Below are 13043 nucleotides of genomic sequence, written 5' to 3' on the forward strand. Positions count from 1 at the left end.
AAAGAACCCATTCGTTACAAATTTAGACTCAGTCATAAAAAAAAAAAAAAAAAAACACCCAGTTTTCCAAGTTATTTAACATATAAATGTGGGAAGCACGTGGTTGGAAAGATTCAATAGCAAATGCCCCTTGCCCCAGCTCTGGGTAGGTGCTGCTGGGGGCTCTGGGGGCAGAGACAGGGAAGAGGACGGGAAAATCCTTGTCTTCGTTTCAGTGCTGAGAGTGAGGCAGTATTGAACACTGGACAATGTCGTGGCAGGACCTAGCACCCTGGGCCGAGCGATAGGCCCTAAGCTAGGACAGCCAGGCAGTTAGCGATCTTTTTCACATTATTTCCCTGATTCCTCCCCCCACATATGGCTGACATTTCTGGGATTTCTTTTTTTTTTTAAGCCTGCCTTGATGTGGCGTAATATAGATCAACCATTACACTCTGGTGGCTAACAGCAGTCCAGCGCCCTTCCCAGCGTGTGGCGGCGAGTGGTGTAGAGGATTCCTAGAGAAATATAAAGTTTAATGAAAAACAGAACTTTTCCTGAACATTTATGACTGCCAAATTCACAGTAACTTCTGTATTTGCATTGAATGCTTTTTCAGATAAAACTACCAGTTCTATTCTTAGTAGCTGCCAATATCACTTTCATTTGTACTAAAAGCTGAAATGTACTAGATGAAAATTTACATGATGTACTGGTGATTTCGTGGTTTCAAATTCCAGTAGTTTCCTGTTTTACTGTTTGCTTAAGAACATTTGCAGTCTGTCAGCTTATCTCCTAAGGGGACCTGCCAGTTTTTGAGACTTTACTAAGCTCCACGTCCCCTGCTTCCCTGCTCCTACACTCGATTATTTAGTTCCAGGGCTTCTAACACAGGGTACCCAAAATGAGCCATTGGGGTAAGCAAGAAAACATTATAACCTCTGTTTCTACTTATGTTTTATCTCAGCTTTTGTTTGGTTTTTTTTTCACAATTTGTTGTTGCATTTTGCAATACATATCATTTATTAATATAACAAAGCAAGTGGGTTATACAAAAAATATAGACATCCCTGGGTCTTAAGTAAGTACTCAACATTTTTTCCTATGTGACTACTCAAAAAACAAAAGAGAAAGCTGAGATAATCAATTTTCATCCTTATACCAAGGGTGGCTAATACAGCCGTGTTTTTAGCCTTATCTTGCTGAGTGGGCTTTCCTGCTGGCTCAGTATAGAATCTGCCTGCAGTACGGGAGTGAGTTGAGGTGAGTCATTAAGTCGTGTCCGACTCCTGTGACTCCATGGACTGTGGCCCACCAGCCTCCTCTGTCCATGGGATTCTCAGGCAGGAGCACTGGAATGGGTTGCCATTTCCTTCTCCAGCGGATCTTCCCAACCCAGGGATCGAACCTGGGTCTCCTGCGCTGCAGGCAGATTCTTCACCAACTGAGCTACCAGGGAAGCCCAATGCAGGAGACCCCGGTTCAGTCCCTGGGTTGGGGAGATCCCCTGGAGGAGGGCATGGCAGCCCACTCCAGTCTTCTTGCCTGGAGAATCCCATGGACAGAGGAGCCTGGCGCTCTGTGGTCCATGGGGTTGCAGAGAGCTGGACGTGACTGAGCGACTCGGCGCGGCAGCACATGTCCAGTAGTTGGCTGAGCAGGGATTCACATCGCAGTTCTGTCTTCATTCCAAATCGCATGTTCCTGATCCATATGTTATGCTGCTCGTGGTTTAAAAGAAAGCAAGAACGTATGTAAAACATTGGCATCTTGAAAAGTAAAATGTAACCACGCATACAGTTGAGTCATCATGAGATCAGCTCTTGGGGTTGGGAGACAGAGTGCGTTCAGGACCCGTCCGCTCAGGAGATGAGACCAGCTGTGTGTGCCCTGTGTAACGTAACATGCTCTATCCTCCTTCAAGGTGGAGGTGGGGATTTGCTTGTCATGATTTTCCCTCAACTCCTCTTTCAGAGTCTTCTTACTGAAAGTACTTAGTGTCCCCTTAGATCTCTAATCCCACGCTCCCCCTTTCTGGCTGATCAAACCCTTACTGTGAATGCTTCGCGGTAGACTGTCCGCAGTGGGTTTTGCTGGCTTCTCACTCAGATAAGATGGATGTGTTGTTTTTGCTGGCTACACCCAGTGGCCTCTCAAATCCCGATTCTTTTCAGCTGGGTGTGTGAATTCTGACCTTATTTGGCAATCCTTTGGCTGTGTGAGAGTTCAAATATGATTTCTGTGGTTTAAAAAGCACCAAGACAAAACCTTCTTGGCCTGGGTGGCACGACTTCTCCAGAGCCAGGTCAATGAGCCATGCCAGTGATTTAACGCGCTTCGTCTAGCCCAGCTTTAGCTGAGAGGACAGAGGGACAAGATTCTCCTCTCTTAAATATAGCCACTTTGATGTGTGCAAAGTGATTTTGAGAGGGAAGCACAAGAGTGGAATGCGGCAGTCTTGGAGAGCCAGCGTTACGGAATGCCTCTGAGAGGCCCCTGGCTACCAGGGACTCTATATTCCAGAGCTTCCATATTTTAAAGCTAACAAGTGTGATGACCGCCGTAACCTCTGAACTGGTCTTGCACCCTCCGTTCTCCCCATTCCATCCCCAGTCGGCCACCGGTGAACTTTCTGAGATGTAAATCTGATCCTGTCCCTCCCCTTCTGAAATTCTTCTCCAGATGCCCTGTGCCTTTGGAATCCCCAACATAAAAAAAAAAAAACCACTTTGATTTTCATTCCCTGCCAGCTCTTCCAGGCTCATCGTTTTCCTAACTTACTATTCAGAGTTTGAGATGACTGATCCACTTTCATCATCAGAACAACCCTATTAAATTAGCGTTGTTTAAGTCACCACATGCCTCCCTTCATTTATCAGTTCCATATTGACTAAATGGCGGCTTCTCAAACACAGTATGCTTTAGCATACCTACGTCTTCGCATGTGATGTCTTCTCTTTGGAATTTCTTCGCCCATCCCTCCCCACCTCTCCCTAGTGCTTAGCTAAGTCTTAATTCTTCTTTAGGATTTAAGGTCAGATGTTAACTGATGTTGGATGGGTTTTTTTGAGCCACCCAGACTAAGAAAATACTTATTTCCTGTGTTTATCTTTGGTACTCACAGAAAATTTTGTGTTTACTTTTAAGATAGTATATAGCATATAGTCATGTGATTATTTAGGGAGAGTACTGTTTTTCTCTGATGATAATCATATACTGCAGTTGAGAGGCTTTGTCTGTAGTTTCTGATTGGACGGAGAGGAGAGAAATGGGACCAGAGGCCCTAAGGCCAGACTAAGGAAGAAGGGTTGGAACTGAGCAAGGAAGTACCCAGACTCATCAGTCAGAATGGAGGCGGATGCAGAGATGGGCTGTTCGCCACTTTTCCACATCAAGGGTCTGCAAACTCCAGCCCAAGAACCACTTCCACCCACCACCTGCTTTTGTAAATGAAGTCTCATTAGAACACAGCTCCACCCATGTGTTTGCACATTGTCTCTACAATGACAGAATTGAGGCACTGCAGCCCAGAGTGTGTGACCCTCCAACCTGAAAATATTTACCATCTATCACTCTGTAGAAAGAGTTTTGTCAGCCTTGCCGGAGATGAGCAGTCAGGTCCTCAAAGCAGCCGCTTCGTTACCAGTGCACATTTCCAGGTTTCCCCAGAGACGAACTCAGTGAGAAGCCCTGGGTTTAGGGTCCGCTGATCCGTGTAATAAGCCCTTCGGTAAAATATGAAGACCCCTGCTCTCCAGTCCTACTCCTGTGGCTCAGTGCTGATGACAGCCAGGCAGCAGAAGCTGGGAGAAGCAGATGCCAATAAACAGCGAGGAGGGCACGGTCGGGAAACAAGGCCGGGAGGAGCCCAGAGGTCAGATCCTGAAGCGCAGATCCCAGGGAGGAAGGGGCTCTGGCTGTGTCCCACCGTCTCGCCCACAGCGACACGGGTGTGTGGGTGTGTGTGAGAGAGACAGTGCAGGCACGCATGGGTGTGTGTGTGTGATTGCAGGCATGCATGTGTGCTTGGAAGGGGGGGTCCGTCCCAGGATGTGAGTCTGGGGCATACAGGTGGAAACGGGGCCCCCTGGCCGGAGGGCCTCAGGACTGAGGCTGAAACCCATTCACAGAGACAGATGATTACTAAAAGCGGAGCAGCAGAGACAGATGCTCAAGAATCTGATGATTTATATAAAATTCTAACTTTGGTTCACTCTCGGTTTTACTCCTCATCCACTGCCTTGGGTATGTATTATTCTTGGTGTCTTGTTCTTACCATCCCAGCTCAGCTGTACCCTGATTCAATCTTACATAGTTTCCTCAGCCTCCCTGCTAACCGACGGAATCAGTGTAAAGCACTTAGCACTATCTGATGTTTCTCGGCTACGGAAATATTTCTTCATTCTCCGGATCACAGTCTTATTTTATGTTGTCGTAAAGGTTACCAAATGTTACTAGTATTTATCCATATTTACTCCAGTGATAACATTTATTTGCCAGTATTACTTCTTTTATTTGTCTTCAAAGAAACTTCTGCCAAATAGTCCGTGTTATAATCTCAAGCCCAAGTTACTGTTTTTTCTCATTTAGAAACATATCACAAACTTTAAAAAAAAATACAAAATAGAAAACCCTGACACAATATTTGTTAATATGGAATAAATCACTTTGAGGTTCTATTATTTAGTAAAATATACATGTATTGGGGAAAAAATATTTCTAAATCTGTCATAATACATTTTACCATAGTTTTTTAAGTACTCTGCATGAAGCTTTTTATCTTTACTAGGGTAGAACTTTTATATTTTTATCTTTTTTTAAAAAAAAAATTACATCAGAAACATCTGAAAGAGAAAATAAGATTATTGAGGACTTTACTGGGTAAATAAATATTATTTCATAATTTTTCAGTGATAACTAAATCTATGTCAAAGAGGCATCAACTGAAACCTTTATAACTTTTGGCACAGTTACATTTTGAAAGTAAAATTAGTGTTTTAGGCTTTTTTTTTTTAATTCCATAAATGCCATGGGAATTTTATCACATTTCAACACTTGCTGAATATGTAATTCCCATAGTGACCATTAGTGGCCATCTGTGTAAGGTAATACATGTTTGGGATGAAATTGATTACGGCCTAAACACTCTTGTGTTAAGATCAGGAAAAGCACGCAAAGTTCAAATCTTTTTTCCTAATGGTCGTTATGTAGCTAAAGATATTAATTTCCAGAGACTGAGCAGTCTATCACTCAAGATCTAATCTCACGACAGATGACATCGAGGCCAGAGGAAAGGAAGCTGCAGGCCGTCCACTAAGATTAGTCAGTGACGCACTGGAGGAGCCCTTAGGATAAAGGGGAAATTAACAGGCTTTCAGATGCAGTTTTTCTTTTGCAGGCAGCTAAGTAAACCCACTGCAGTTTTGCTGAATATTCAGGAATGTTTCACTAGAAATTCCTGTTCTCATAGCCACCAACACTCTGCACATTAACTTGCTTATGACATTTCTCAACATGTACATGGCTGGCCCTACATCTTTGGTACTTTATTTTTGCCTGGTTTGAAAAATGTTTCCTTTTTGCCTGTACAAAGCCAGATGCTTTCCTTCTTTCAAATGTGCTTTCAATATAATCTCCCCCGTGCAGTCCTTTTATTTTTATTAGGCGTGTGAAGGGCAGTGGATACCCGGCCACTTCCTGTGCTCGTTTATCCCCTTAGAGTAGAACTAGAAAATATACAAATATGTTTGTTTATTTATTTCTGATTAATGTATTCACATCTTGGCTTTCATATTATCTACCCCTGGGTCTTGTGAAATATTACCAAAAAAATTTGATTTTTTGGTTTAAAAGTTTTGAGAGCATATATTACTCAACTGTCGTCATGAGATCCTTTAAAAATCTTATCATGCCTTCTGTAGAATATCTAACATTTGAATACAGCTCTATCCTGGTCTTTGCTGGGATGTGGGCCAGAATGATTTAGCTACTAACATCCTAAGAGTAGCTGAAAGAATTGATGAAATCATTGTCTCAGTGTTGAAATTCTGCAATTGTGAGGCTAGCATAGTTAATGCTGGACTGGTCTTCCTTTTCATTCTTGAACTTCTTGATGATGATTATTCATCAGGTTTTGATAGATTTCAAATCTGCTTCCCATTAAAGATAATAAAGTAATGCCATGTTTTTAAAGAAGGAAATTTGCCTTCCTATCATATATATTATATACTAAGAAGTCATCCATCAAGTGCATCTAATAGCTGCATAAGTTATTTGGAGTATATTGGAGGGAAAATGGTCTAGATTGCAACAGTACTTTAGAACATTTGGATTTGGGTGTTTTGGGTTTTTTTTTTTTTTTTTTTTCTTTCTTTGTCACTCACTCTCTGCACATATATCAAACTCTGACTATCAGTGTTCTGGGGATACAGTATAAAGATAAATAAGACATGGCCCATGCTTTTTTTTTCCATTTAAAACTTCCCTTTCTTTATAAAAGACTCCCCAGAGCCCTTCCTCAGCACCACCTCAGCATCTGGGCTTGCAGGGTCTCCTTGAGTCAGCACTTCCTGCCCAGGCCAGTGCTGTTACAAGGAATATGCCCACGTCAGGGCCCTGCCCTCCCTGCTGCCAAATTGGAACATCAGCCCGCAAGCAGAGGGAGAGCGCCATCTGTCCCTCTCCTTGGTGTTAAGTAGAGAAGTACTTGAATAAAGAAGTCAGTACTAGCCCTTGATGCACCGATGCCCATTTAATTTACTACAGCCGACATGGATGAGAGCTGACTGTTGTTCTGGGCGCCATCGTTTACAGCAAGGGACAAGGAGGGGATGGGCGATGCAGGACATCTTGGCTCAAGCCCTACCCTTCTGTAATCTTACCCGGATGTCACTGTCGTTTATCATTGCCCCTCTCTAGGCTTCCATCACCTCATTTATAAAACAAGGAGTTTGGAGACATGGTCCCTACTTTTGAACAAAACTACCAGAGTCATACATTTAAGCAGTTAACCTTAATGTGATAAAGTAAGGGCTTCCCTGGTAGCTCAGACGGTTAAGAATCTGCAATGCAGGAGACCTGGGTTCAACCCCTGGTTGGGAGGATCCCCTGGAGAAGGGAATAGCAAGCCACTCCAGTATTCTTGCTCAGAGAATTCCATGGACAAAGGAGACTGGCAGGCTACAGCCCATGAGGTTGCAAAAAGTCGGATACGAGTCAACGACAAACACTTCCACTGTCAAGATGTGTGAAAAAAGGCAGAGTTCTATCAGAGCACAGCAGAGGGGAAAACTTGAATTAAGAAGTAAATGGAAACTTCAAAAAAGGAGTAGCTTTTGAATCCGGACTTACAGGGTGAGCCAGAGCAGGGCAGTGGGGGATATGTGTGTACCTATTGTCCGTACATATACATGTAAGTACCTGCATGCATGTATACAAACACTAATTCATGTGGTGTTGGAGAAGACTCTTGAGAGTCCCTTGGACTGCAAAGAGTCCAACCAGTCAATCCTAAAGGAAATCAGTCCTGAACATTTATTGGAAGGACTGATGGTAAAACTGAAACTCCAATACTCTGGTCACCTGATGGGAAGAACTGACTCATTGGAAAAGACCCTGATGCTGGGAAAGATTGAAGGCGGGAGGAGAAGGGGACGACAGAGGATGAGATGGTTGGATCGCATCACCGACTCGATGGACATGAGTTTGTGTAAGCTCCAGGAGTTGGTGATGGTCGGGGGGCCTGGTGTGCTGCAGTCCACGCAGTCGAAAAGAGCTGGACTCAACTGAGCGACTGAACTGAACTGAATGTGTGTGCACACGTCTGTGTTTAAGCACTGTGGCAGAGACTGTGAACCGGCTAACTGACCACCTACTCCCATCCCCATTCTGCCTTGCCACCTCCACTGAGTCTAGAAGAGTTAAATGTTGATAGTTACGGATGGCCATGTAGCACCATCTGGCCTGTTGCTATATTTAGAAATATGTTGAGGAATTTTATAAACCCTTTTGCTCTTCAAATAAGAGATGGATACATTTGGTTTCACCTCCTTATTCTTGTCTTCAGAGTGGTTGTTGTAGCTGTGACAGTCACATTGAGACATTGAGAGAGATCTAGAGAATGAGTGGAAATACAGTCAAGCCAACCATCTTTTACCCAAAATACCCACTTCAGTACTAATGATGTAAGAAATATGGAACTTTACTTAAGCTACTTTTAGTCAGATTTTCCTATTATTTCTAGCCAAAAACATTCCTAAGTAATAGACTCAGCAACTGTACCCACACACACACACTCTCGATTTTACATGTTTGTATATATATTTAACTTTATTTTCCATACTTACCAAGGCTTGGGGCTATTTTTAGCCTTGGATTTTGATGAAAAGTAAATAGGACTTAATGTTAGAGAAAAAATAGAAAGTGGAATGCCTTCTTCGTTTTTACCAACCCAGACACTATCCTTTGCAATAATTCCCCTTGGATCTGTTCTGTCCTTGTCTGATAGTGTGAATGAAACACGAAGGCAAGCAGGAAGGGAATGGTTGAGAAGAAAGATACATGCTGAAGCAGTTCATTCTGGAGGTTAGGTTGTGGGGAACATGCCTAAGACTGAGAAGTAGTTGGTGTGGCTTGCAGAACACCGTTGGGAAGGGTACTCAACTGGTGTCAATGCCTGGTCACATGATAGACAGGTCTAAATCATAGTCCATCGTTGCACGTACCTGTGTATTTAGGACCAAGAACAGCATTGTCTGTTTCCATTTGTCAAGCCAGAGTTCCCTAACAGCCAGGAGATTGCTCTCCCTCTCCCTCCACTTAGGAAGATGAGAGAAGAAAGGCATTCTTCTTTGTCCGAGACCGGAACAGCTTTCCACAGCGTGGTCTGGTTGTGCTCCGTCTTACGTGAAAGATAGCATCTGATAAGCGAGAGACCTTTGATGGACTCTGAGCTTCCCCTGCACGAACGGGAAGAGCGCGAACGGCACTCAGCCCGCTCTTTCTCTCGGAGACCGATGCCGTCACTTGGCTTATTGCTCCTGTGTTCATCCTGATTGTATTATGCGTCTGCATTTCCTGACACCGTATCCCGCTGTAACTTAGTAACGCCAGCATGTAACTTTACTCTTTTTCAACCAGCTCAGTTGGATTATTCCCCACTGCGGTGACCTTGCATAGCTTCTGTTTTTATTTTTGCGCAGTAGCCGCCTGCCCCTGTTTAGCTGGTTTTGTTTCCCTCCTTCCTTGTGTGTGTGTGTGTGTGTGTGTGTGTGTGTGTGTTTAGAATCAGTTCCTTACCTTAGGGAGGCGTCAGGTAGCTCCACTCTTCTGTCAGAAGTGCTGGATGAAATGTAGGGATCCTGGAGAGAAAAAACTCAGTGGGATAGTTGGAATTCACACTGAATTCATGGATTATCATTTAGTCTCTGATTTTAAAACACCTTAATGTTTTGTTCTTAAAGACTCAAAACCATTTTGTTAATCTTAAAAATGCTGCTCTTTTTCTTCAGAATCTTCAGCTACTGGGAGCTACAGCTATCGAGGATAAATTACAAGATCAAGTGCCTGAAACCATCGAAACTCTAATGAAAGCAGACATCAAAATCTGGATCCTTACAGGAGACAAGCAGGAAACTGCCATTAACATTGGTAATTCACCTAGTGTAAACGTTATGTCATGGTGCTTTTTAACATGTTTTGATACATTTTAGAGGATGAGATATTTCAAGATTTGAAAGAGTCAGTATTTCGAGATTTCCTTATTTGTAGTTTCACCCAGCTTATCTCCTTGCTTATGGCCCCAGCGCCCCCTTTAAAGATGCAGTGACTATGGATACAGCCACACTTTAGCTCTTGCAGCCAAGAGTTCCCTCTCTGACCTTTGAACCCTGCCTGCCCCTAACTCACCTCCATAATTGACACACACGGATGTACTCTCTGCAGTTGTCTGCCGGGGTCTGGAGACTCGGATTATGGCGAGCTTGTATCCTGACACTTGTTTATGTGGCCAAAGGTCATTTCTGAGATAGGAAGTAAGGTTTTGCCAGTTTTCATTGATCTAACAATTAATTCTGATTCTACAGAAAGAGGTTATATTAGTCAGCTCAGGCTGCCATAATAGAAAATGGCATATTAGGTGACTTAAGCATCAGACAGTTATCCCTTCACAGCCCTAGGAGCTGGAGTCCCAAATCAAGCTGTCAGCAAGTTGGTTTCTCCCGAGGCCGGCCCTCTCGGCTTGCAGATGGCCACATCTCTGTGTATCCTCGCCCGACGTCTCCTCTGGACGCTCACAGAGCGTCTGGTGTTCTGTCCTCTTCCTGTGAGGACACTGGTCCTGTTGGATGAGGGGTCACCTTACGATCTCATGTAACTCTAACTCTTTGAAGACCCTGTCTCCAAATGCTGTCACACTGGTGGTTGGGGCTTCAACGTATGAACTGGAAGGTGGGGACACAACTCAGTCTGTAACAGAGGAGAAAGGTAATGTTTGCTGGTAGAGGCCTGTAGTACCAATAATGTGCAAGAAAAATAGTCATTTTTTCCCCCCAAATTCAGCAGTAGTATGTGGCCTGAGCACTGTGAACCCTGACATCAACCTCTGGATGATACTGATGATACAAATTATACACAAAACTCTCCCAAAATTAAAGAAACCATTTCAGGAGTGTTCACAAACTGAAACCACATTTTTTGAAAGTCACTAAGTATCATCTATGTAAAAAAAAAAAAAAAGATTTTAGCTAATATTCCTTTTAGAAATGTGAGTAATCAAGGGTATGTTCTGTGATAAATACTATACTTATATAGTATTTATATTAAACAGTATAAATACTATAAATTCATAATAAGTTGATGTTCATAGGGGAAAATTAATTTTTAAAAGGAAACTATGAATTCCCTGGTCGTCCAGTGGTTAAGACTCCACACTTCCACTGTGGGAGTATAGATTTGATCCCTAGCCAGGGAACTAGGATCCTGCAGGCACAGGTTACAGCCAAAAAGAGGGAAAAAAGAAAAGAAACCCAGAACATAAAATTTAAACCTACAAGCCAAGCAAGTTGTTAATTTTGATTTTAAAAATTTCCACTGGTGTTAGAAGCAACATGAAAAGATGTATGAGAAAGCAGAATTCTTTAGAATCAGGAGACCTGGAAAATGCAAATATGATAAAGCACTGTGACGACAGATAGAGAGGGAATGTGTGGGGGTTAAGAGTGGCCTGTGGGGAAGACGTACAGTCCTCAGGATGGTCCTGGGTATGTAGCCAGTGTGAAAATACCTATGAAAGGGAGAGAAGGGTGGTGGTTTCTAGCTGCCCTTAACTTCTAGAATCCTAAAAGTTGTCCCTAGAAAAAGGAAAGTAAGATTCATTCATTCAGCAAATGATTACGGAGCCTGTGGTGCCAGGCGTCAGTGAAGAACACAGAGCAAAACGCATCAGAGCCTCTGCCATCGGAACTCAGATTCTGGTCAGGGAAACAGACGTAAAGTAAATGAGAAAAACACATAGCATATTCGATGGCAATAATTGTTCTAAAGAAAAATAAAGCAGGGGCGGGAGAATGGGGCATTACCCAGAGGGGTTCAATTTTAAATCACGAAGTCAGGAAGAAGTATTGAAAAAGCGAAAGCCCAGAAACAGCCTATGAGAAGAAAGGGAGCTTGTCCCTGGAATGGTTTGGGAGAGCCGTCCTGTCCTGCAGAAAGCGCAGAGATGCCCAGGGCTAGAGGAGGAGGAGAGGGGAGCAGTGCGTCGGAGTTCAGTTTGGACAGAGCCGCCTACACGGCTGTCCAGTGTTGGCATTTCCTCGGTAGGGAAGCAAGTTTTGAAGCAGGAAGGCCAGAGGCTGTTGAATTAACCCAAGTAGGACCTGGTGATGCTTGAACCTGGGTGGTCAAGTAGAGGTGGTGAGGAATGGTTGGATTCTGGATGTGTTTTTGAAGGTACAGCCAACAGGATGGATTGATAGATCAGACATAGGGTATGGGAGAAAGGAAGGAATCCCAGGTAACTTCACGGGGCTTTAGCCTTAGCAGTTGAAGGATGGAGTTGCCATTAACCAAACGAGGAAGACTAAAGGAGGAGTGAGTTTTCTGGATGGAGGTTAAGAGCCTGATTTTAGATATGTCAAGTTGGAGATGTTTATTTTATACCTAAATATCTGCTATTAAGTAGGCACCGCCATGTGAGAGTCTAGAGTTCAGGAAAGAGGTCTGAATGGGATTTATGAGTTCTAGAATGGTCAGCATTTCAGTTCAGTTCAGTCGCTCAGTTGTGTCTGACTCTTTGTGACCCCATGAATTGCAGCACGCCAGGCCTCCCTGTCCATCACCAACTCTCAGAGCTTGCTCAAACTCATGTCCATCGAATCAGTGATACCATCCAACCATCTCAGTCTCTGTTGTCCCCTTCTCCTCCTCCTGCCTTCAGTCTTTCCCAGCATCAGGGTCTTTTCAAATGAGTCAGCTCTTTCCATCAGGTGGCCAAAGTAGTGGAGTTTCAGCTTCAGCATCAGTCCCTCCAATGAATATTCAGGACTGATTTCCTTTAGATGGAGTGGTTGGATCTCCTTGCAGTCCAAGGGACTCTCAAGAGTCTTCTCCAACACCACAGTTCAAAAGCATCAATTCTTCAGCTTTCAGCTTTCTTTATAGTCCAACTCTCACATCCATATATGACTACTGGAAAAACCATAGCCTTGATGAGACGGACCTTTGTTGGCAAAGTAATGTCTCTGCTTTTTAATATGCTGTCTAGGTTGGTCATAACTTTCCTTCCAAGGAGCAACGTCTTTTACTTTCATGGCTGCCGTCACCATCTGCAGTAATTTTGGAGCCAAAAAAATTAATGTCTGTCACTGTTTCCACTGTTTCCCTATCTATTTGCCATGAAATGGTGGGACCAGATGCCCTGATCTTAGTTTTCTGAATGTTGAGCTTTTAGCCAACTTTGTCACTCTCCTCCTTCACTTTCATCAGGAGGCTTTTTAGTTCCTCTTCACTTTCTGCCATAAGGGTGATGTCATCTGCATGTCTGAGGTTATTGATATTTCTCCCAGCAA

The 13043-nt window shown here is 43.4% G+C and overlaps 1 protein-coding gene across 1 annotated transcript in view; it reads left to right on the forward strand.

Moving 5' to 3' along the window:
• ATP8A1 (ATPase phospholipid transporting 8A1) overlaps positions 1-13043 on the forward strand; it is a 240371-nt gene that overhangs the window by 121479 nt on the left and 105849 nt on the right. The window contains exon 23 of the mRNA XM_070451955.1: positions 9489-9627. Within this exon, the coding sequence (XP_070308056.1) occupies positions 9489-9627 (139 nt within the window). The remainder of the gene's footprint in view (positions 1-9488; positions 9628-13043) is intronic.

The sequence above is a fragment of the Odocoileus virginianus genome, chromosome 21 (genome assembly GCF_023699985.2).
Source record: "Odocoileus virginianus isolate 20LAN1187 ecotype Illinois chromosome 21, Ovbor_1.2, whole genome shotgun sequence".
Taxonomy (NCBI): domain Eukaryota; kingdom Metazoa; phylum Chordata; class Mammalia; order Artiodactyla; family Cervidae; genus Odocoileus; species Odocoileus virginianus.